The sequence below is a fragment of the Electrona antarctica genome, assembly GCF_951216825.1.
Source record: "Electrona antarctica genome assembly, chromosome: 9".
Classification (NCBI taxonomy): Eukaryota; Metazoa; Chordata; class Actinopteri; order Myctophiformes; family Myctophidae; genus Electrona; species Electrona antarctica.
In genome coordinates, this window is record NC_136790.1 from 28,932,518 (window position 1) to 28,958,150 (window position 25,633).

At 41.2% G+C, this 25,633-nt stretch overlaps 2 protein-coding genes across 3 annotated transcripts; both read right to left on the reverse strand.

The window, feature by feature from the left end:
• Window positions 1-4,222: 4,222 nt before the first annotated feature.
• On the reverse strand, window positions 4,223-21,213 carry trpc4apa (transient receptor potential cation channel, subfamily C, member 4 associated protein a). 2 transcript variants are annotated; one of them, XR_013790860.1, is made up of 19 exons: window positions 20,866-21,213; window positions 19,157-19,285; window positions 16,509-16,625; window positions 16,302-16,359; window positions 15,243-15,298; window positions 14,906-15,034; window positions 13,560-13,761; window positions 13,229-13,417; window positions 11,584-11,726; window positions 11,368-11,499; window positions 11,204-11,262; window positions 10,928-11,113; window positions 9,408-9,498; window positions 9,153-9,293; window positions 8,914-9,025; window positions 7,177-7,289; window positions 6,730-6,936; window positions 4,824-5,482; window positions 4,223-4,764 (listed from the first exon to the last, which is right to left on the reverse strand). XR_013790860.1 is itself a non-coding variant. In XM_079510993.1 (18 exons), exons 1-18 carry the CDS (start codon window positions 21,001-21,003, stop codon window positions 5,345-5,347), a joined length of 2,340 nt encoding a protein of 779 aa, XP_079367119.1. In that variant the 5' UTR covers window positions 21,004-21,213; the 3' UTR covers window positions 4,223-5,344. The 2 variants fall into 2 exon arrangements, 1 of the variants encoding a protein (XP_079367119.1); XM_079510993.1 differs by having other exon boundaries at window positions 4,223-5,482.
• Window positions 21,214-21,808: 595 nt separating this feature from the next.
• sla2a (Src like adaptor 2a) lies at window positions 21,809-25,342 on the reverse strand. The gene is made up of 8 exons (XM_079511033.1): window positions 25,263-25,342; window positions 24,375-24,474; window positions 24,000-24,099; window positions 23,807-23,893; window positions 23,368-23,471; window positions 22,798-22,950; window positions 22,529-22,661; window positions 21,809-22,311 (listed from the first exon to the last, which is right to left on the reverse strand). The coding sequence occupies exons 2-8, from the start codon at window positions 24,448-24,450 to the stop codon at window positions 22,173-22,175; spliced, it is 792 nt and encodes a 263-aa protein (XP_079367159.1). The 5' UTR covers window positions 24,451-24,474; window positions 25,263-25,342; the 3' UTR covers window positions 21,809-22,172.
• Window positions 25,343-25,633: the final 291 nt, after the last annotated feature.

The window sequence follows — 25,633 nt, forward strand, 5'->3', positions numbered from 1 at the left end:
CTGGGCTAAGCTCAAGAACTTGTTTCCAGCCAGGCCCTGCTCATAGAACATTTCATCGTAGTGGTTCAATGCCTTGTTCAAGGGCGGTAATTTTAACACGTCGGACCGCTGATTCGAACTGGCGACCTTCCGGTATCAAGACCGCTCCGCAATCCGTTCGGCCACCGCTGCCACAGGCAGTTGTTACTGAGTGATGGTGTAGTAGGGGCTGATGATCAGACAGACTCTCAGCACAGAGTTCATGTTCAAATCCCAGTCTCCCTAAAGTCCAATGCTAGAGTTATTCAGCTTTATTAACTGAAGGCTATTCTAGCAGTGGCTCACAGCCTCAGCCTGACGACCTCAAAACTCTAATAGAGTCATAGGCAATTGCCTTTGACTTGTCTCAGTGGTCAGGATTTCCACGTGGGAGACCAGGGTTCGATTCCTGGCTGTTACACTAACATGCAAAAGAAGACCCCAACAGCGCTAAGAAACATCTGATTAATATGATTCTGTGTTATCTTAACTTTACTAACTGAAGCCTAACACACAAAATATCACTTCAAAAGTACCAGGAGACTTTGGCTGAGAGTGTCTGACTGATGGTGCAGTGGTCTAATGATGAGTCTTTCAGTACAGACTTTCTGTGTTCAAGTCTCATTCAATGCTGCAGTAACTTGAACTTTTCAAGGCTTGAATAAAAAAATAAAAACTCAAAAGCACCAGGAGACATCTGCTGAATGCCCAAAGGTGCCTTGGCTCAATGGTGTGGGGCGCTTGATCGGTTGCCTCTGCTACAGACAGTTGGCAGGTTCAAGTCCCATGTCACAAGGTACACGGAGGACCATTGGGAGGGACCCTCTCTCCCCCTGTTTCCTGAGAAGTAACGGTGGGGTGTTATGTCTGAAAGAACCCTGTCCAGCTAAAGTTTTACCATGAAAATGTCCAATTTATCATACTCTTACCACCTCTCAGTCCCTTTTCCAAATGGCCTGGAAGCCAGACATAAAAGAGGGACTTTCCCACCAAGTTTTGGGGCACCAATCAGGGCCCAGTATGCAAATACACAGACTATTCTGTCAGATGATGGGCCAAAACCATGAACAAAAAATAAATGATGAAAAAACTACACACTATAGTATTTTTTTTTAAACGTAGAAAATCAAGAACTAGACTATTCTGACTATTCTATAAGTCTATAAGACTATTCGGTCAGATGATGGGCCAAAATGCATTGTTATTTTTTTTAAACGTTTGACCTAATTCTAACATCTGCAAAATGTTAGCTGGACAGGGTTCTTTCAGACATAAGCCCCAACTGTTAGTTCTCAGGAAACAGGGCAAGAGAGGTCCCCTAGCACCTTGATGACATGGGACTTGAACCTGCCAACGGTCTGTAGCAGAGGCAACCGATCAAGCGCACCACACCATTGAGTCAAGGCACCTTTGGGCACTCAGGAGATGTCTCCTGGTGCTTTTGAGTTTTTCTTTTTTATTCAAGCCTTCAAATTTCTGGAGCATTGAGCTGTAGGAGGAATGGGACTTGAACATGGAATGTCTGTACTGAAAGACTGATCATTATACCACTGCGCCATCAGTCAGACACTCTCAGCCAAAGTCTCCTGGCAATTGTGTGTGTTGGCCTTCAGTTAGTAAAGTTGAAACACTCCAGCATTAAACTATAGGAGAACAGGGATTTGAACATGTAGAGCTGTATTAACTGAAGCCTATTGTAGCAGTAGCTCACAGCCTCAGCCTGATGACCTCAAAAGTCTCATATCTCCCTGAGCCTGACAAACCAGAAAGATCACCCTGATCTTTGTCTCTATGCCTTACATTAAGATTTGATTTGCGTTTTATACCTGCATGTCTTAAATTGTTTCATATACTGTATGTAATCTCATCAGCATTGAAAATGAGGGAGAACCTCAATTGCTCTTTCGAGAATAAATAAAGGTTTCAATCAATCAATCAATATTACCAGCCTGGTAAACCAGCTAAACCAGCCTAAATCCAGTTAAGACCAGCTAAAACCTGCAACCACGTTAAACGTTGTCATACATAATTCTAAACATGTATGATTTTTGCATTATAAATGGGCTTATTCTTTTTTTTTTTTTACCAGAATGTTCTTTTTCACCAGTTTTCATAATGTATACAAATCTTTTGAAAATAGTAGATCTACAAGCACACAACACATTGCATCGATGCGTTGTGAGCTTGTAGGCCGGCTATTTTCAAATAGGCAAAGTATAGGGCTGAAGCGTTAAATATTATATTAATATCAAAAGTAATTCCTAAAATTGTCAATGTCAAAGTAGAGTAAAGATACAATATCTGGCAATAGCTTGAGTAAATGTACTTAGTTACTTTACACAGTGAAAATACCTCAACATTGTACTTAAGTACAGTACTTGTAAATGTAGTTAGTTACTTTACACCAGTGATTATTCCAGTGCAGAAAACGTGATGGGGTACAAATAAAACAATGTCATTTTAAGGAGCATTTAGAATTTATTAAATTCACAAACAGCTGTTAAATAAGGTAAAATGAATTTCAATACCAGCATTAGGAGGATGAGCATGGGTGTGAAAGTAGGTTATGAGAAAGAAACTATATTTTGGACGTTAAGTGTGTTTGGAGACACATGGTTAGAAATAACTAAATTGTGTACAAAATAAACTTCCTGGATGTAGGAATCATACAAATTTGCAGCACATGGTTTAATTCCTTACCCAATGCCATGCTAAATGCTACAAGTACATTTCTTGTTCAATTATTTCACCTCACATTTGACATGTGGGGATTTATTAACCACTCCACTCATCGAGTACTCCAGACACTGCACACTGCTGTCAAACTGGAATTGTTACGAATCATGAGTTTGCTAGTTAGAATGGTGTAGGATGTGCTGACAGAGGCAAAGAATCTTCCATGAACATTCCCACTAGTCAGACCTGTTCATGACAAGCCAGTCATCCATTCTCCCTTCCATCTTGTATCTTATCAGACTGTTCCACAATCGATATGCCCTAAAATATTGCAAATAATTTGTATTCAAAGTTAACCGTTATGCAGAGTATATTGACCATTGGGTATTGGGATCAGATTGGATAAAAGATAACCCAAGCCTTTCAGCATGAAATACATTTAATGAAGTAAATTGCAGTGGGGTTTTAATTATTTTGTATGTCATAAGGAAAGTCCTGCAACCAACATATTTTCAGGTACAGAGAGGAGTGAACAGATTTACTCTAGGATAGTGCCTCAATGTATTTAGTATTTTGTTATCAAGCACACAACATTCATGATGTTCTTATGGCAATAGCTCTCATCATCCATGGCAGGTGACATTTGTAATGCACAATAAAAAACTAGGACGATTGTACCAATATAGAAGTACCTACTGTCACACGACATCATGTAAGAGAAAAACAAAGCAATCTCCCCGGAAAGCTGTTGAAGAAAGTGAGAAGTGAAATTGCAAGAGAGAAGCACTTGTAAAAGTACTTGCATAAAGATCACTGCAAAGCACCACAATAGGATACACGCACAACCATAGAATTCAAAATATGTGCACACCCATGACTGATCAAGAGTTTTAAGACAACATGCTGAATGAGTTAAATAGCTAAAAACAAAGTAGCGTATCTGCTTTAGTATGGACTTTTAAGCAAAGCAAAGATATTGAGCATAAAGAAAGCTTGTGGTGGCATCACATGATGGCATAGCACAAGTAACTCTTGGCATCAGGGCCAACCTGATTAAAAATGCCCCCATACATTCATTTGAACATAGAATATGATCCATGTGAGACATTGGGAGTTAAATGCTACACCCCCATTATTACTGGACAGAAGTGGTTAAATTCTTATGGTGCCAGGCAGAAAAATGAGGTAGCTCAATCATTTGTCATTTTTGTGGGGGGGGGGGTTTGTTCATTTAATTGGGGTGAAGTGTTGGCTAAGCTATGCATCCATTTCCACAGAAAAGACAGCACATCCTGACCTGAAATGCCATAGCAACTTAGCCATGCCCATCACTCCAACAATCCAAACAAAAGGTTGGCGTTATCATGCAAAGGAACCATCACATACAGATTGTCAAATTCTATGGGCTTGGGATCAGAATTCTGATGTTACAAAGTGGATTGCGAAATTGTTAATTGGTACAACATAACACTGTTGGGGCTGAAGGCCAAATCATACAAAGAAACGCTGTATCTGGGATAAAGAAAAGTGGTATTATAACGCTAGCGCCTGCATAGTTTATTCTTTTACCAAACCATCTCTAACATGGATACAAAGTCAGATACAAAATGAAAACAATGTATTTTTCAAAAAAACAAAACAAAAAGTTAAAATACAATAAACAAAACAATGTAATCTGTGCAATGTTTTATTCTACAGTTTATCCAGCACTAAAAGCTATTTTTCCAACAATATGAAAGAACAAGAAAAGAAAAAAAGTAAAACTCCCTGGATGAGGTGTTTGAAGCCACTACAGAGTGGATGGGGTTAAGTGAGAGGGTATCTTCCTGTGTCATCTGTGAAACATCGGCATTTCCACAAGCTACCCAAGATGTGCTGAGAGGAGTTAAAAAAGCACCAGTCAATTCTAGTCACCAAAGAGAAAAGACCCATGTACAGATCAAATGAAAGTACTCTTCCATTCAGAAGAATGACGAAGGATCCCCATATCACCATCGTCTCCCCAAAGGGCAGGCAGTGGCGTGGTACCGCCCTTCCCCTTGTTCTTGAGCTTTGGGCTCATAGTCTAACCTGGTGGTATGGACCCCCAAGTCCACATGAAATCACATGAGCTTTGGGCTCAGTCTAACCTGGTGGTATGGACCCCCAAGTCCACATGAAATCCCAAATCATTTGTATTTTTTTCCACATTTCAATTTGTTGAATCATAGATTTCTTTTGTATATAGTATTTTTAATAGATCATATAAAAAGGCTCTATTTTAATTTCACCTAAAGCAAAAGAACCAAATGAATTCCCATGTTTCCTTAATCTTATTTCTACCATGTGGAGCTTCTGGGGCGGGCAAACAGTCCTTCCCTCTCTTCCTTCGAGGCAAAGAAAAGAAGAAAAAAGCTAAAGTGAGCGGGGAAAAAAGACAGCCGGATAGTTACGTCCACTCCGGTCTTGATCAAAAGCCTACAGAACAACGCATCTTGTCTCTGTATCCACATTGCAGTCACATAGTACTTCCCCGGCTGGCTGGTAAATAGAAGGGGAGAGGTCGAGGGTGTTACCCTCATCCAATCTAGGCCCAGAGGAGTTGTCACCAGAATAAAGCGTCCATACTCCCAGCAGCCCCCTCCCCAATACATGGGATTCCTGGCTGGACTCAATCTTCCAGTAGGTCTCTGTCCAAGTCCATGAAGGGCTCGTCAATGTAGCTTGCTATGGCACACAGAGAAGTCCTGTCTGAACCCAGAAGAACTGAAACAGTCTCCTTCCAGTAGCTGAAGGGTATGCAGGAGCTCTGAAAAACAAAACAAAAAAAAGGACAGACTGGTTTGAGTATTTGTTGTGTAACTCCTCCTAACCAAACAAACTAGGTCACACACATGCACAAACCCTGTTATGGCAGGTGCTGAACCCAATATTAATGTAGATCAACCAGGAGTCAGTAGGGGTCTGCAGCAATAAGGACTATAATAAAAGAGGAATTGGGTTTTCATTTTATTGACAAGATCCACCCATCTTCCGTAGTCGGGTCGTGGGGGCAACAGCTCCACCAGAGAGCTCCAGACTTCCCTCTCCAAAGCAACATTAGTAACTTCATTCTCTGGGATCCCGAGGTGGTCCCGGCAGAAATTGGAGATATAAACCCTCCCTCCAACTCATCCTTGGTCTGCTCCGGGATCTTCTTCCAGCGGGACGTGCAACGAGGACCTCCCTAGGAAGACGCTTAAGAGGCATCCTAACCAGATGCCCGAACCACCTAAGCTGGCTCCTTTCCAAGCGAAGAAGCAGCGACTCTACTCCGAGTCTCTCCCGTGTGACTGAACTTCTCACCCCATCTCTAAGGGAGATGCCAGCCACCCGTCTGAGAAAACTAATTTCGGCCACTTGTATCCGCAACCTTATTCTTTTCGGTCATGATCCCACACTTCATGACCATAGGTGAGAGTAAGATTGCTTGGTAGACAGAGAGCTTTTGACAAGATATGATTCCGAATGAGTTCCGTCTTGCGAGCTCACCATCTAGGTGGTCTAAAGTTAAAAAATAACTCTCCTCTTTACAGTCAAATGATAGGATTCAGGTAAAACAGTGAAGCTGGTCTTTAACCCATTTTGGACTGAGGTAGATAAAAAAAAAAAGGCTTCAAAATAAACAAAAAATTCTGAAAAACCCATGTTTCTATGTCAGTGGTGCTCAACTTTTTTCATGTCAAGGACCCCCAGAATCCTCTCTATTGGGCCACGGACCCCCAGGGACGCCCCAGAGGCAAATATTTTAGTAAAAAATTCGCTCTGAAATATATATATATATATATATATATATATATATATATATATATATATATATATATATGATTTGCGCCACATTATAACGATTTTTCAAAAATAGCAGACCTACAAGCTTGTAGCGCACCACTACTAGATCTGCTATTTTTCAATAGTTAGTATAACGTAACGCTTAAAACACCAAAAGGGGTTGCCGCCTAAAATGGGTTAATTCAGTGATCATCTCGACCACATTTTCTCCAGGGGGCAGCCACTCACATTCTCCAGACACGTGCTGTCTTTGTCCTTGTTGAGGTAGTGTCGCTGCCAGAAGCGCAGTAGGTTGTGGAAGTTATTGAGCAGGCAGCCAGGGTATTTTTCAGCATACTCCTTCTCTCGCAGGGCATTGAGGTAAAAGGGCAGCTTGGCCCTCCTCCTGGCCAGCATCAGAATTACAAGGCTCGTGTTCAGACAGCTCACATTCTCCTGTGTGAGAAAGGCAGATGGGTTGGACGCAAAAATAATAAAATAAAACAGTACAATGAGCAGGTTCATATTTTACATCTCAATTAAAAAAAAAATCTAAATCCATTCAATTGGGAATAGTTTCTCATAATGAGAAACCGTTTCAATTCATTAGGTCTAATTTATTTAACAATTTCTTCATTTAAAAGTAAACCTGACATATGTATGAGTCATTGTGAATGTTAAAGCACAGCAAAAGACCTGAGTAAGAGTCTGCACGTTGATGATGTTGACCAGTCTGAAGAGGAAGGAGAGTCTGTTCTCCACTCTTGCCATGTAGGACAGCAAACAGCACTCCGATAGGACCTCTACCACTGGAACAATTAGCCAAAGGACATACAAGATCAGCAGTTAGCAAAGTTAGAATGTGAAACAGTCATTTCCACTTAGGTTTTACTCTCTACAACAAATGCAAAACTAGAAAGATTCTGAAACACAGGGACATTGCACAGTACAATTATGCTGTTGCGCGCACACAATACCACCAGGGACCCGTGCAGTGCACCTTTGTGTGTTGATCTAAAGCACCAGAGAGGTCAACACAAATATCCAATAGCTGATGATTTTCAGAGGGCATCTTGCTGGTCAATCAACTTCAGTTATCAGACTATATAGGGGCTGTAAATACCGGTACATAGTCCTCCATCGATTAGTGTCACTGCGTCAGCCTTGAGGTGATTTATATAGACTGGATATTTGATGCTTTGTTGTCATGAAAAACTCTGGAACTCTCATTATCTACTGCGGTTATATTATTTTCATCCATTACAACATCTACCTAAAATAAGGGCTAGAAGCTGAAGACAATATTGAATGTTATTGTAAAGCCTCCGCGCTTCGTTGGTTAGACATATCAACAGTCCTACAGCCATTATTCAGACAAGCCCGTGCTGCGGGTTAAAAATCACACCTCCCAACATACCCCGTTTCGAAAAGTTGGTTTCCATTTATAAAATTTCCAGCATTGTGGCTAATGTGTGCAGCCTTTTTCTTTTTGAGCGGTGCCTCCGCTCCATTACGCAGCCATGTGTGTTCCTGTACGTGTCCCTGTGTCTGTCAGAGCATGAAAATCTGCAACACGGTAACGATCATGTCGGACACGGGAAGGCGCGCCGAAACAGGGCCGGCCTCCTGGGTGTGTTCCTGGGGGTCTGAATGTTCCGGGGACCCCCACGCAGTAACTGTCATTTCGACCATTTCAGATGCGGGAAGGCTCGCCGTAACCGGGCCCGGGGACTCCCCGGGGAGCCCCACATGGTAACTCACCAATACTGGTGTGCGCCCTTCTCCTGTTTGTCTACATACTGTATGTTTATGTAAACATAACTGAAGTATTTAACCATGTAATTGTAAAGAACCAAAATAAACTGGTGTAAAGTATATAGATATATTAACAGGATTTATTTAATCCCTTTCCCTGGAAAAGAAAACCAGAAACAAAGTAATGTAAATGTGAAACATGTTTTTGAAAATAGAGTACTGGCAGAATTGGGGGATAACAGTGATATTCGAGTGCAAGTAAACACACTGCACCAATACGAATCAGACAAAAAAAGTGATAGAAATAGACAAATAAATTAATCAAAGTAGTTGCTTCCTTGTCACTGGTGTCACTATTCACTGCATTGTTCTGCCCCCTGTACTATGTTTACTTGTTTTTGTATTGTATGTTTTTGTATGGATAGCCTTTTTACCACTTTTAAGAGCCTACTCAGGGTCTACAGATGAAAATTAGCCTATGGCTAACTCTGGCTCATTTACATGGATTTGCAAAATGACATGTTGATTAATGTGCATTGTCCCTGTTAAATAAATATCTTAGTATCTACCCTGTGTAGAGGCTTAATTGAGGGTCACATCACTGTCAGAGAGCCAAAAATACTGCGGTTATTTTTTTATTCATCAATAAAAGAAAAAACCCAGAGGTACTGCGTTTACCTTTTACGTCCTCTGTCTGGCTCTCAAAACGGTCCAAGGAAAGAACAATGCATCGCACCAGCATGTTGGAGTCAACCAGAGAACTGTTGATCTGTGTCAGAAATGTCTGAAACTGCAGAAAGGAAATAAAACCATATCATGGGGACACATGTGATTTGTTGAAAATCAAGGCTCAACGTTTACTAAAACACATCGATTCAGCTGGCCCGGACTTTGTTAAAGAGGGTCTGGGGCTGTACCTTCTCCTCAGTGTTGACATATTTGTTGAATCTCTTGAAGGCATCAATGTTGAACTTCATGAGCTCTCCGAGCAGGTCAAAGTAGCTCTGAAGGACATCGCGAGATGTACAGCCACTGTCTATGATGCAAAACAGGATGTGCTGCAGTGGAATAGAGGCAGACAGTTATCAGCCATTTTGAAGAAATGCTTTCTATACTGTAAGAAGCCATAAACGGTTCCACCATTTAAAGGAAGCCTCCTGCAGTATGATTACCTCTAGCAGTCCCCTCTTCAGGAGGAACATCTGGTCTGCATAAGAGGTGGCTCCTCTGAGAAAGCTCTCCACAGCCCGTGCCTGCCAGAACCTGCAATATGGATCAGATATAAAAGAGCTAAGACCTTGCTTGACAGTGTCGAGCTAGAGAAAATTGATGACCCTTCAAATTGAAAATGTTTTCCCAAAGATAGCTCTGGAGATGCAGAACACATTGGTACATTGAAATGTCTTCCTCGCTTATTGTCATTCACCTCCATATCCTAGAGTTTAGACCAGGGCTATTCAACTAGGTTAGGCCAGGGGCCACAACTGAAGAATGATTGTGTGTGTGTGTGTGTGTGTGGAGGGGGGGGGGGATTTGTGGGTTCTCTCGTAATGTACCAGTAATATGCTTCACTGCCTGCACGTTTTGTTTTTATGTTTTGTGTGGAGACTGGATGAAATTTAGCATTTGCCAATTCCCAGCATATTTAATATTAATGTTCATGAATATGCTTGTCCTGTCAAAATAAACAAATAAAGAAAATGCATTTTGTGCTCAAACACGAAGAGTGCTCTAGTCTAAAGTGACTGGAGTCTGTCTCATTTCTCTCCAAAAGCCCTTGAATATGATGGAATATGTTTAAAGGACAACTTTCAACCAAGGTTCATGTTTTAGGTCGTTATTACATAAAGTAAAAGATGTTATTTTTTCTCATTTGCTGCTTTCTTTAGTTTTAACGATTTTAGCTATTTTTGACATGGGTGTGGGGGCATTTGAACAAGTGGCTAAATATGTATTTATTTACAAAAGTTTAGGGCGATTTCTTTATTATTATTTACTATAGGAAATTGCATCTGGCCACAATAGATCACGGGATCTCCTGAATGTGAAGGGGAGGTGACAAACTGGCATATTAGCCTATGACACAGTATGGCATCCCCTAGTACCCCCCTTTACATTCAGAAGATCCCGTTTGTGGGCAGATGTAATTTCCTGGGGTCTAGTAAGACTATAGTGAAATTGCCGTAAAATCAATAATTAACACTAATCTTTTACTTTCTCTAAATTAGAGAAAGTAAAAGCATGACCTGGAATCACCAACCGGACAACAACCAGGAGCCTCCCCTGGTCCTCCCTGAGTCCCCTGCCCTGGGAAGAGAGCTTTAGCTAGCTGCTGGGCTCTCGCTGCCGGTCATTGTTATGTGTTATTAGGATATATTCTATCCCGAGGACTCCCGACAGTGCCGTTTACTTTACAGCACTTTTTTTAAATGGGTAACAATGAGGGTGAATCGCTAGCCACAGATAGTTAGCTTCTGCTGGACCTTCGCTGCATAGGACCCCCGTCTAATCACAATCTAAAACATGAACCTAAAGTTGTACTTTAAGGATTACAGTCACACCATACCTGTAACTTTCATTAGCCCTCAAAGGGGAAAAAAATAGGGGGACCACAAGGGGGTGCCCCGCTGGCCGCATTTGGCCCGCAGGCAGGTTGAATACCCCTGGCTTAGACCCTGCCTACAATGCACACCTGAAGGAGGAGTCAGGCGGCTCTCTCTTCATGACGGTAAGAAGGCGCGTGAGGAGGCCCTTCTTGCCGTCACACACCAGGCTCCTGTCCGTGTTGACAAGGGCCTCCACCTCAGGGATGTTGGCCTTCAAGGAGATGGCACTCAGCTCATTTAGTTCCGTGCTATTCAACAGCAGGTACTTGTTCCTGGAAAGAGGAGGCATGGTCTGAATACCCCAGAAAAAGCTAGATCAAAAAGGTCAATGAATACCAGAGACTAATTTTCAGCTCACTTACTCATGGTGATCGCTGAAACTCTGCAGTAGCCGTAGAAACTGGATTTTGAAGGATATTTCCTGTAAAAAAAGTACAGAGTAAGGATTAGACGGGTGGGGGGGAGATATTATATTCAAAACGCAAAGGTTGTTTTAAAGAGAATGTTATAAGAAAGAAGTCTGTACAGGACTGCAGTCGCAATTTTCGTTCTGGCCGTGCACCACGTGATTGGAGGCAGTATACTTCCTCCAGATTAGCTTGTCAAACAAGTTATTAAGCCCTGGGATGAGACGGAACTCAGCCAGCATCTTATGGACCTGAAACGGGAAAAGGCTCAGTAAATAAAGAGCTTTATTCTACCAGCTACCCCACCTCAGAATTAAACATCTCTAACCGATTACCTGGTTCCTCTGCCGGCCCATCAGAAGGACACAGAGCACATAGAGCACCTCCACCTTGTACATGATCTCATGGACAATCTTCATAGACTGGGGAAGGCGGTGTCTGAGAGGGCTGGTGGCCAGGGAGCTCTCATCTGATGACTCTGCAGGGATGAGGGGGGAAAAGTCGATTGCTAGGATCTTATTCTAGATTAGGTATATAACTGAGAAGAAACATTAAAGGGTAGGTTCACTGTTTTAAGGGCCTATTCATTAACACCCCGAGAGGCATAAACAGACGTCCATAAACGAAACATTAATCATTTCATAACCGAGCGCACCGCTCCACAGGCTGGGAGCGCCTGTTGGGCAACATTCGATGTAATTTCCGGTTGGGACATCATCCAAAGTAGTCCCCCTCCATTTTAGTGGATGAGATCGAAAATCTTAAAAACTTGAATAACTCTTGATCTAAATCAATGCTTCCAATTCTAACCAAAGATTTTGTTTTTGATGGCCCATCGTCGATCCCCTCAGGGGTGTTTTGGCTACATCTAGCTACATCCAAGATGGCGCCTTGTGCACGTTGAAATGGGCTCCGAAGCTGCAAATGGCTGTGCGCCCTGATTTAATGGTCCTAAATACCCCTGGGCGTTCGGGGTTTTAAGTGTTTGGTATAATTGTGACAAATACCTGGCATAACTACAGTTGGGGATATGGGGACTATGGATGGAAACTAGCATTCATAATAAATCCAGTGTATTTACACAGCATTGTACGTGTGGTATTCATTAATATGCATTGTCCCTCCCAAATAAACTCGCCAGTACAATCTAGTCTACAAACAAACCGTTCAGTGCAATTGTTTTACGCTGTTGAAAGCCATTCTTTTCAAAGGGGGATCTCTTGGCTACATCAACTTCCTGCTCTCTGGAAACCTAGTTCATCTGTGGTCGTGAATCAAAAATAATTCCAAACTAGAACGGAGTGCCCTGCTGAGGGCATACCTCCGCCAAGCTGGGTTACAAATTATCAGTAATTGAATCAATCTGTAATTGTTAAAAAAATAAGTAAAAATATGGTCAAAACTCTTTATTACACCAGTATCTGTGTGTTCTTTCTGTGTGCACTTTTGTTATTGATGAAGCATGTATCAAGATTGCCCTTTCCATTTGGCCAAAAGAGAGACTGTCACTGACTGACACATTGCCGATCCAGGTGTCGGGACATCTCTACGGCAAACATAGTAACTATCAATAGTTGAAGATTCAACAGTGAAGTCTGGGTTAAAACAAAAAATCACACCCGTGTGAACTGAGTGGTGTAAGGAAGTTGATTCAGCTGGAGTTTTTGTCCGATGTGAGGTATTATATAAGGTAAGGTATTATATAGCCTGATCAGCTCTGATCTGACGTAATGAAATCACACCCGGATGTGATTTCACAACTGGCTTTTTTTGTGCAGAAAAAATGAGCATGGTTGCTACGGTCATCCAGTTCACCCGGGTGTGATTTAATTACGTCAGAAATTATTTTGAACATAGCAACCATGCTCATTTTTTTCTGCACACAAAAGCCAGTTGTAGGAGTGGTTTACACCACTCAAAAACAGAGAACGTACCCTTTAACTGCAGACATAACCAAGTATTTTAGGCATGCCAGTTCACCTGTGCTACTTTGTTCAGCTTCCTCTGTGGCCATCTGCATGAGTGCATCCAAGACAAGAGCATTATCTAGCCATGTGTACCAGTCCTCCAGCTCCTGTAGGAAGTTAGATGCCCCGGTAGCCTCAGACACCTTCCTGGTGGCCAGTTTACACAGCCGTTCAATGAATCCCGGGATGTTCAACAGGGTTACTGAGTGAAACAAGGAAGAGATCATTGATTCATCATTGCGAGATCAAATGTTTTCTTTGATCTATGTCTATACAAAGAATTACATTCTGAATTCTCAAACGTAAACGCTGTAAAGTGAGAGTGTAGCGAGAGCACAACCAACCCTGGTTGACTTCTGCCCGTGAAGGGCTAGAATTGCGTTTCTGCTGGGCGTTCTTAGCCAACAGGGTGTGTTTGTCATCATTTCCTATGTCAGGCTCTGAGATAGTGACGGACAGGATGCGACAGAAGTTTGCCAGCTGCTGCTGGTCGAAGCTCTGTACCAGGCCGGAGAGGTTGGGGATGCCCTCTAGCTGGATCATCTCCTGAAGACACCAACACATGTATAATTGACATCAAAACCACCGTTCTCAAACCACAAGGACAATTTGGTAAGCAAACCAGCCAGCAACTAAATTTATGATGGGGTTTTCATGTTCCGGTAGATCGACTAAAGAAATTCTAACATTACAGTATTATGCATATATGTATAGAGCGTCGCAGTCCCGCCCCCTCGAGAGACCCGGAAAATACGTTTTTCTTCTTTGTAATTATTTGTTTGGTCCAAAATATTGTGTTTGTTGTCATGATTTGTCACGACAAGAGTTGGCTTTGTACGACGCTTATAAGGTCTTTAAATAAATAAGTTTTGAAATGTCTATGGGAAAAATGCATTGGGAACTATTTCCTGGGCCTGGCGTCGTCATGAAAGGGGGCGGGACTGCGACGCTCTATTATGACCAACAGAACAAATAAGTAGGGCTGCAAAGACGGTGGACATAATTGTCACAATTCTAGGGCTCTATATATGGACTATATAGCCTAGATCAGGGGTTCTTTTTTTTTTTTAAAGATATTTTTTTTGTGGCTTACGCCTTTTATTGTTTTTTGAAGGGACAGACAGTAGGCTGACAGGAAACGGGAGAGAGATGGGGGAAGACATGCAGTAAAGGCCGTGTCGGGCTCGGGAATCGAACCCGCGGCACACTGCGACTGGATTACCAGTCGGGTGCCCAGACGGTTACGCCACCGCCTGGGCGATCAGGGGTTCTTAAACATTTTATGCCACAACCGCAATTTATGGAAATTGTGGGACATTTTTCCAGCACCCCCACACATTATTATAGAGAAATTTCAATGTGAAAATACAGAATAGACCTGGAAAGCCTATACGTCGTTATGTTTAGAACCGGGAAAGCAGCCGTGTCAGTTTAGATATTGCTACAGTATGTATATAACATTCATTTTTGTGACATTGATGCCCCACGTAATTTTCTAAAATGTTTCCTAGTCCTGACATTGAATGTTAGATTTTCAACCAACAAAATCAGGGAAAAAACTGTTAGGAGCGATGTTAATGCCATGGCTACATTGTAGCAGGAGAATCCAAAGAGCTTCAAATTCAATATGCCATTCATTTAGTCAGTTAATTAGTTAAAGCATTTGATAATTTATAAAGTTTTGGCTGACCTTTTTAACTCCCAGAATGTCTTCAATTAAGGTAGCCGTTTGTAGGAAGGTCTTCTTGTTCGTCATCAGGGTGAAGAGAAAGAGAACAAAGTCATCTCTTGCGGCCAGGCTCTTTGTGACACCTTCCGTCTGAAATTGGGAAAATGTAAAGTACATTAATTAAATAATCATCAGAAGAGATATTTTGTACTTTGTAAAAGGATATTGTGTTCAACGCAGGAAAGAAAAACTATAACACCATTAACTATTTGTTTAAGACTAAGATTAAAATGGAAGCAACACACGTCATAAGTTAAAAACATTCCGTTATGTGCAAAGGTGTAATATATATACTTACACATAAACAGCAGTTGTATAGAACAGTAAGGCAGTCTTTGACCAAGTCGTCATTCACTAGTAGGGCAAAAAAAAAATAGGCATCAAACTTCATTATTAGGGGTCCAACAATACAACCATTTGTATTAAGCTGTTCAATACATGCCCACGGTTCAGAGCACATTTTGTTCAACTGAATTAGTTCATAACGACTATAAATAATGGCGTATTAAATAATAGCATAAAACATTGTATAATTGTTTAGTGTTCTGGTTTCCAAATGTTCTAACTATTGACATGGCAGTGATGTCTATTATTATCCACTGTCATTAGACCGACAACCTACCTTAAACCCCAACCTGACCTCAGGTCTAAAACTTAATTGCCCAGACTCTTCTTCAACCAAGACGGCGAAAGCAAACATTCTTTGTTCGGTACTCATACAATAGTTTGGTACAAAATACTGAAGTCCTTAAACCAGAAACCTAACCGCAAGCACGGGAGCAGCGCATGTTGGACCGCATGTCCGACCGTTGTTGTGTCTAATCTGCGTGTGCATCCCCCTTTCACAGGCTCGACACCTCAGGTGTTCCAATTAAACTGACAATTATGTTTAAGGCTCTGTCAGTGGCACGTGATTTGGGAGCGAACGGGAAAGGTTGCAAGCCACACCCCCGACGAGCCGCTGGACTGCAAACCGCGCCCCAAACGCCTCCATTGGCTGGAGTGAGTGAGTACATGAGTGAGGAAACCCATCACCGAGTTACCCACTGAGGCCATCAAGTGGTACCACTGTCATGGTTTAATAATAAGAGAAATGGTGACCCTGTATGGAGGTTGTCAAAATATCCTCCTCATTACCCTCTGTTATGGGGTGGGACCAGTGTTTTCAAATGTAAAACTCAAGTCACTTACTGACTTGGCTACATAATTGATATACGAGTCAAATAGAACCCTGGCCAGAACGAGTCAAGCGAAGTGAGAAAAAGAAAAATCTTGATTGCATGCTATAACACCATCACATTCAATCAAACTAAACCATGAGTTTTGTGAAAGGGTAGGTAATGTCACATCTACTTACTTTTGGGTTTCTTCTTCTGCATAGTGAGAGTGGGCCTCATCAAGATCTCCACAAGCAGCTTCAAAGAAGGGGAAAATAGATGTACAGTGAACAAATAGTCTAATTTCCTTTTGTGTTTGTATTATAACCTCTACATTGTAGAACACAACAGAGTGGACTCATCTGGAGTTATAAAGGCCGTTTTGCATAAAGTACAGCATAACTTACATCTACTCCGCCAAAGAGGACAAAGGTGTATGTATGGGGGAATGTTGATTCCTGAGCCGTCTTCCTGTCCTCTGTAACAAAAGACATGGCCTCCATGGAGAGTTGGGATGATAATACCTGATAAAAAAATAATAGGTTAGGTCAAATTGATTTGCATAGCACTTGTTCACCATTGCCATATAAAAGAAGCTTTACAGACGCACATTTCACAAAGGAAACAGACGATACCACCTATCTTTAGTCCCTTTAATCGGAAATAAAAGTAAAAGTTCAATAGAAAAAACCTCACAGGTCACTCTGGCTCTTTCACTTAGGGAGTAGTTCATCCAAGCAAGAACTTTATATAATTTACCTACCCGGTGGTGTCTTTGACTCAGAGTTTTAGCTTGTAAAACATTCCATAACAGTGAAAAACTGAATGGACGAATCAGAAATCCATCCTTAAAAGTCCAAAACACTGGCCCCACCTAGGCTGGTAATCCAGCCTGACAGAGCGTGTCGTGGGTTCGAGTCCCAATGCCGACGACCTTTGCTGCGTGTCTTCCCCGCCCCCATCTCCCGTATGCAGCTCAAAATGCAGCTCAAAATGCAGTCCGGTGTCACTCAAGCGATTACTGGCCAATCACAGCGCATCTTTTCCGGGACTTACAGACCAAACATGCGCTCTGTGACGCACGCTCATGCTTCCGCAGGAAAGTTTTGCCCTCCCTTGAGCACATACACTCCAGAGCATTTCATTCAAGTCTGGGATTAATTCCAGTCATACGTTATTTTCTTCAATTTTGGATTATAGATTCACCATTTACAAACAAACTAAAACTGTGTCAGTCAAAGACACCAACGGTAAATGATCGAAATAAAAGTAATTTCTTGGGTGAGCTACCACTTTAAACACCAAATATTTAGTGGTGAGAGCTAAACCCAGCAATAACAGGACTTTTCCACGGCAAGGTACCAGCTCAAGACTTTTTTCTGTTTTCCATCAGGCAGAAGTTGTGGTATTTGGTCCTTTTTAAGACATGGTGCCAAAGGGGTCCACTGTCTAGAACAGGTTGAATCTATACTGTTCTTCCAACTCTGCCCTAAGGCATCGCCATTATTGTTTGTGTGAGGTAGGTTAGTTACTTCCTAGTTTAACTTTTGGGGCATCACATACTGCAGTAAACAGCTAAGCTAACATCAACTGGATTGGATACAGAACACTACAGAGCCATCTTCTATATTTAACATTAATCATGGTACCATCAAAAAACATAAAAACCACCACAGAAACCACTTTAACCTGAAAAGCGGTTTGAATATGAACAACCTAGCCTGAGAACAAGATAAACGCAGCAAAGGAATGTCTGTGACACTGGCATGCTAGCTCACTGGCTATTTAGATTATAATACAATCCAATTTAGAATAAGTATTTAATGCCTAATCATCAATGGTATTGTTTCTGCTTTCAAACTTCCTAACTACACTACAGTATATACCTTTTTAGGGCACAGGCTTGTACAAAATGCAGACAATAAGCAATCCACTAGTGTTTATGGACCATTGACTTACTGTTGAAAATCCACTTTACATTTGTCATTACATGGTTGAATGATTATGGTTTGGTTAAAATTGCTGGCCACGGGCCTGGCTGGATAATGCCAAATATATTAGCTACTGAACACATTACACATGAATGTTATTGGTAGTGAAATAATATGATTATATCGATAATAAGTCAACAATATTCAGGAGAATGTGGGCAAAAAAAAAAAGGCGCAGGCAACCATGGTTCAGCAACACAACTGCAAGCTTGTGGATGTCATCTGCCGCGGTATCCACATTTTAGCACATTTACTTCCAATGACTTTGGTCAACTTGGCCACTACTGCATTGCTGCCCAAGTCCAGCCACCACAAAACAAAGGTAGTAGACAAACAGACGACAGAAGAGACAAAGGAAACACCTAATTCACCAAAACCTAATGTATGTCAGTTCCACAGTACAATTGGAAAACCAGTCAGATTGCTCATGGTCAAGGTGACTTGAGCCGAGCATGCTGTGCTTTGCGAAGTCACCTTCATTCGACTCAGCACCGTCCGAGTTATGTCTCGATAGGGACAGAATCGACTCAGGCCGTCGCAGGGGAGCGCGGGAGTTGAACTCGAAGTAAACAAGGACTCCTTTTTCAATCGATTTTACTTTAGCTTTTTATACAATAATGAAGTAAGAAGCTCTTTTAAATAGTTTTTGCAGTATTATAACTGAAGCCGTTTCACTCATGATACAATTTATTTCTAGGGAGATATAACCAGTAAGATAAATGTAATCCAATCAAAACAAATGCCATTTAGAAAGTACAAAAACATTTTCTGTTGACACAATCCTTTGATTACAACCACAGTCATACAGTCTTAAATAAACAAAATAACTCAGATTTGCCATATCCTAAGCTGAGTAAGCATTGCAATGTTTTATATTCTGATCTACATCACAGCATAATGTTGCACTCTAAGAAATGGGGCTGTAAAGAAACGGATAAAACAAATTAAATCATTTGGAGTGAACAGCTTCGACAGTATCGTCACCAGGATTATTGTATCACGGCTCGAGTCAGTACCATGTAGTGCGTATATTTAGTTTTCGTAGTACAGTGTGGTTAACTTACCTTAAGTAAACTATGAGTGTGTGAGAGGTCACTATTGGGATCGCTGCTCTCATAGAGCTTCTGCAGAAGAGTAGGGATGCCATGCCACTTTGCTCGCTTGTCTCGCTCCTGGAGCAGGCTCTCTGGAAGCTACAATACATGATAGGCAGAATGTCTGAACATTAGGCATTTAGAATTTCCTGTCAAATGCCAGAGTAAATTTAGTCATAACAGCAGACTGCAAAGCACAGAATGCCACGACACACCTTTCAGCAGGCCAAAGGGAGAGGAAATGATTGCTCCTCCCTTAGTTACTTTGTTATTTTTTTTTAAAATAATGATTTGAATTTTGTTGTTATTTTTCATGTCATGATTATGAATTGAATACCCAGGACCTAAATGGAAACAAGACCGCTAGGACTTTTTTCGGTGATATCCTTTTGGACCAAGTGTTTCATTGTACTGTTCTGCCAATAAAGTAATCAATGAATAAAGTCATAGACCCAATATTCTAATGCACTGCATTATAGTAGAAGCTTCTAAACAACAGTGACAACATATTTGTTAAGCATCAAGTTGCAGTAGCTGTAAAATAAAAAATGTATAAGTCAAGAGTCATTAATATGGATTATATCACAATGCTTGTGATATTGACACCATGCAGAAAACGTGACCGTCTTGTGTGCAGGAATGTTGCCTTGCCTGGGGCAAAAAATATCTGATCAGGTAAAGAAAAACGGGAGGAAAGCTACACATCTATTAAACGAGTCAACGACTTAATATAAATTAACTTAAATGTAGGACTTTACAATACATAAACGTGTCAATGTTCATTTTTGCTGACACAGCTGTTTGTGGGGTATCCATTTACAGCAGTTATTGTGACTTGCGTGCGGTTACGTAATCACCCGAGTTGTTCACGTCACACGTCCCTTTCGACAACTGTCACTCGACGAAAGAAAATGACGCGTTTTCAACTGAAAATGTGTCGACGTGATTCGCGTTTAACCCAAGAGAATAACATGCATTTCTGTCTAACGAAATAGTCGTTCCGAATATAAATAAAACATTAGCTAGCTACATAGCGTTATTTTGCTTGTTAAATACTCTAAAACATGTCCAAAGCTCATTTATTGAAAGAATTGCACGTGTCTTCATGTGTAGTGAATATCCAAAGACAATTTATGACCGTAAATGAACCTCAAAGCAGTCAAATTAAGCCGACGTTTATTATAGTTACGCCTGCTAAAGTCAACTTAGCTTGCGATGCTAAGCTAACGAAGAGAACAACAAAGGAAACACGTTAAAGAGCAGAGCTGACCAACTACAATTGGCGTATAATTGTTTTATTAACCAACATTGACCTGCTAATGTACTGACGATTTTATGATTCAAGTTACATTTGTGTTGTTATGAAGTCCTCTACTAATAAAACAAGAGGGCGACTTCATCTTCACAGGCTTCGTTTATACTGCTGCGTCGCACTGTAGCCTTTCCCCCTCGAAACAAATTACGTAATTTTTAACTGGAAATGTCGAAAACGTCACTTTTGTCACACGAAAGGCTCTTGTGGCGTGAAGTGTAGTCTAAACTAAGCATTTATTACAGAACAAGAACAGAACGACGTGTTGGTTTCTAGGCAGGGTTCCAAACCCTCCTCCGTCCCTGTTTGTCCAGAGATGGAGCTCTACTCCACCGTAGTGACCGTACGTCGCAACATAGCCTCTCACCTGTGTCCCTCGGCTGAAACCCTGGCCGCTAATCTGACTGCTGCGGATTCTGGTGACAATACTGGCGTTGCAGGTTCTTGGTTTTGGTCCAGTCCAGGGGGACTCGGGGGACTCCTCGGACCCCAGAAGCGTCGCCATTATTTCTTCTTCCTGTGTTGAACTGAACAACTACTCGGGGCAGGAAGGAAGTCGAGGGCTTTGATAATCTCGCGTAGCCAGACCTCCGCTCCGCCTGCCGAGACTGCACTGCTGCTGCAGCTGGGAATATTCAAGGAGCTCGTCTTTTATATCATTTTTATTTCTTTTTACTTCTCAAATATTGTATGTTGCCCATTTGTTAGGGCTGATTCATTACAAACATTGAGGCAATCAGCAATCAGGCAAATAGGAGGAGGTCTGGCTATGCGAGCTTGGGGCAAGCGCCACCTACTGGTCGAATTTGACTTTGAGTGAATATTGATTGATTGATTGATTGATTGGTTGATTGATTTGAAAATTGTATTAACAGTTTGTAGAACGAGCACAGTTCAAGGAAAGTATTCTATACAAAGTATATGTTAAGATAAACACCAGAAAAGCACTAAGAAAAGAAGAGGAAATCATATATAGGCCTATATATATATATATATATATATATATAATTTAATAAAAGTACAGGGGGCTTTATAACTCTAGGGGGGGGGGGGGAGACTTTGACCATTGCTGGTTTTGAAGAAGGGTAGGGTAGGGGTTCACATGTCTTGGCTGTTGGTAGGGTGTTCCACATTTTTGTGGCATAGGAGCACAATGAATAGGCCTACATCCTTATCTTATCTTGGGTGAACTCAGGGCACAACAAATAGGCAGGTACATGATTTTATTGATACCAATCTCATGATGTACAGAACCCCGAAAGTATAACATTTATATAATTCCAAAACCCTTTGCATTACAGTTGCCTAACCTCTTCAGAAGACGATGAGAGACACAAATTAGTGGTACAGTATTAAGTGCCACACCCAGCCGTAAAGTCAGCAGTTATTTAAAGTGAAAACAAATATGGGGAAGTTTTTCCATTAGCCTAAATTATGACTACCACTAAAATTGTATCTCAAACCGCCAGTCCATAAAACCAGGCTCGTCATATAGATTTATACTGAATATTACAACTCCAGATGTTCCATGTTGCCATTAAGGCGTTCAGATTCAGAACATATAACTTCTTCCTTTTTGCCATCTCTTTTGTCTTTCTTGACCAAGCAGCAGCTGACCATAGGCATGCCAGCCCATTACTCGTTATCTATCATCTGTTATCCAGTGTTTTTTCTCTACCAAGTGTCCCAACTTTGAGAGCCGTATTGTTCATTGTTTTCTCCTCTCATGTAGAGATATGAAGTAATGGTCTCCCTCAATCCTTCGCTCACTAAAGAGATCTCCGCATCTGTTTTCTTCCTAAAGATCATCGACCTATAGGGTGAGAGAGAGGCACAAGAAATTAATAAATTGCAGTATTAGCCTAATTTGAGACCTGTTAAATGTTCAAGAAGTGTCTCATAAGGCCTATACACACAGGTTCTCCCTTGCCCAAGAGCCACATTAACCCATCATCATAAGTAGTACTACAGCGACATCTTGCGGCAGTCAGTAATAGATTCTCTCAGTAAACAGACAGAATGGTAAGCACCTGCTTGTGTCCTTCCAGTTCAAGGTAGGCATCCTGATAGTCATGGGCAATGTCATGGCATTATTTGTAGTGTTGTTTGAACCCTGGATGAAGCAAGGCACCTTCAGCATACAACACAGGCCATCTCCAAACTCTATAATGGATACAACAGATCAATGTTTTTGAAACCAAATCACATATTTATTCTGGAATATCCTTTTTTAGGTATAAATCATCATCATCATCATCATCATCATCATGATAAACAACAAAATGTCTTCATTACCCACCAGAATAGTGTTGCACTAGGTGATGCAGAGAGGGAAAGGTGATGCGGGGGGATATATATAACCAGCCATTTTGGAGTCGACGGATGCAGTAGTGCTGCACTGAGTCCAGATACGACGAGCCAGCTCTCTTCAGAACAGAAAGTGAGTAACAGCCTAGGATCAAAACAAGTACAAAGACCATATAATAACCAGCAGATTTTGAAGCACTTAAATATGAAATACAAACAGCAAAGGCCATCAGGCTGGGGCTCAAACATGCAATGCGCTGTCAGGCTACATTGGCTACCTAGGTGCTCGGACCACTACGCCAGCTGAGCTGTCTGTAAGTAAGCCTTGCCGAGCCATGAGGCCCATAGGGCAGGAGCCTATCTCCTGTTTCTGTAGCGTGAGGCAGCTTGATGTACAAGTACACGCCCTGGACATGACGCTAGTATGTCGCAGGGATTTACCCCCAATCCAACCCTTGATGCTGAGTGCCAAGCAGGGAGGCATTGGGTCCCATTTTTATAGTTGGTATGACCAAAGTTAAACATTTTGGTAGAATTAAACTCTCCAAAGCAAGATACTGACCTCTTTTGGACTGTGAATCTCTGACAATGAAAGCCCCTGTTTTGTTATTTGGTAGCATAAGCAGCTGTTCTGCTTTGTTCCTGCTGATACCTGTGAACATCCACCTGAACATGAACAGAAGATTTTAGACATTTAGGCCACATGGACAAGGTATGTGTCATACCAACAAAATATTCCTTTAAATATTATATTATTTTGTTGTTAAGTTAGGAAACTCCACTGGAACTACATCAGAGAGAATCTATGACAACAACAGAACCTAAAAGCTGATTAACCTAAGAGAATAAAGGTCCTTCCACCCCTCTGTCTGTGATGTTTGCCTGCATAAACTCCTCAAAACCCAGGGCCGTCCCCATTTCTAGTTTCACTTATTGTAATTGGCCCATGTGCCTCGAAAAAATAACATTTATTTATAGTTGATCATCTGGATGTGACTTACTTGTTTGTCACTTTGGCCGTGTAGGCAGTAGGAATGTAGCTCTCTTTGCCTGAGGTTGTGGATTTCACCATCATGAAATCTCCATCACTGTCAATATAAGTAAGCATAAGTAAATAAGCAGTCAGTCAAACCTACTTGTTAAGAGAGTGAAGCTAGGATTTACTTGAAATTGTCAGTCACTTAAATTGCATACTTTGATACAATGGTGAGCCTTTCCCCGATACGCATGGTGAATTCTCCAAGGCCATAAGCAGGGTAGTCATGCAGGGATACAACCATGTTTATCTGGCAGTCTGCAAAGGCAAGATGTGTAATATATTGGGTTAATTTCAAATGAGCAGAAACCAAAATAAGTTTAAATAAATGTAATATTTTTTGAAATAACTAAAGCCTAATTTATGCACACCGAAAATAGCCCTCCTACAAGCTCACAGCACTTTGCATCCAAAACATGTTGTGAGCTTGTAGGTCAACAATTGTTGGCATGTGACGCCATCACACAACTGTTGAATTGAGTTTAATGCTGATATCCTGTGGAATTGTGCATAATTTGGAGGAAGGGCCGTACCTGGTATGATGGATTCTGAAAATGGATTCTCCTGGGTTGGCATGTTAGATCTGCGTTTGATGAGGCAGTTCCCCATGATCTTCTTTCTGTTTCTGTAGCTCTGTTGGGTTAGATGGCTCTACTTAATGGTCATATTCATAATTCAATTATCAGAAGAGTACTTATAGCATGGCTATGTCTTTAGAGTCATTACTATAACAGCTAGGCGTGGTGTACTTTTTTAACCACAACAACAGCCATTGACATCCTGTGTTATATTTCCATTTGATTTCACACTTCAGGAAATAGACAAACTATTGTGACTTTTTGCACATTTGAACATAAAAAAATCTCAATAATGGCTAATTATTTAAATCAGAATCAGAAGACTTTATTGCCATGACATGTAAACATGTTAGGAATTTGGTTTGGTGGACAGCAGAGTGCAGTTACAACATTAGGACAAGTGCAAAACAGGACAAGACAGTGCAAAGAATAGTGAATAAAATAAAGTGCAGAGAGTTCAAGTGATCAGTTCAGAGCACAATTCAGTCCATTCCACTCTGAGTGGTCTTTACAAGCAAAATGGCAGCACATTAGTTTTCACAATAAAATGAAATGCTAAAAACCAAATTATATGACAAGCCAAGCCAGAATAAAACACTGAACTGCATTTAGCCAGTTGACTCAATATTTAAAATGTCTGTGACTCAGTGTGACTTTAGATTTAAATTAACCTCTGTTAAGGTGATGGAGGTAACAGACAGTCACACACGCACACACGCACACACACACACACACACACACACACACACACACACACACACACACACACACACACACACACACACACACTGTGTATATTAGCCTACTGTGGCATTGACTAAAGTGATAAAAGTGGACGCTCACCTGTATTTAAAAATATGATGAATGATGTTCTCCAAAAGTAATTTGTCAGATCCCTTGCAGAAAAAAGTCTTATAACAAAAACTTGTCTTCCAATAGACTTTGCATATATATTGTGCTCAGATGTGTATGCGCCTTATGTATAACTCTGGTATGAGCTCACATTCCCTTTCAGGCAGGCTGTTGAATCAGAACTTGCTGCGTTCCTGGAGGCTGGTGGGTTCTTCCTTCCTTCCTTTAAAGACCTTGTCATGTGACTCATAGATGCGTGTGTTAAGAGAGTGAAGCTGGTAAATGACAAGGCAGCATAAAACATTTCCATAAAGATTAGGCTATTACATTTTTTTGACGCTGTTGGTCATCTCTGTCTGAAA

Bases quoted from the DNA above. Each gene is read 5' to 3' on its own strand.
- trpc4apa (XM_079510993.1), bottom strand. From the start codon at position 21,003: ATGGCGACGCTTCTGGGGTCCGAGGAGTCCCCCGAGTCCCCCTGGACT. The intron at 16,626-19,156 runs GTAAGTTAACCA...TTTTTTTATCAG, and splicing joins ACACTCATAGTTTACTTAAG to GTATTATCATCCCAACTCTC. The intron at 11,727-13,228 runs GTGAACTGGCAT...TCATCCCTGCAG, and splicing joins AGCTGAACAAAGTAGCACAG to AGTCATCAGATGAGAGCTCC.
- sla2a (XM_079511033.1), bottom strand. From the start codon at position 24,450: ATGGGGAACTGCCTCATCAAACGCAGATCTAACATGCCAACCCAGGAG. The intron at 24,100-24,374 runs GTACGGCCCTTC...TTGCCTTTGCAG, and splicing joins TTCAGAATCCATCATACCAG to ACTGCCAGATAAACATGGTT. The intron at 23,894-23,999 runs GTATGCAATTTA...TTATATTGACAG, and splicing joins AGGCTCACCATTGTATCAAA to TGATGGAGATTTCATGATGG.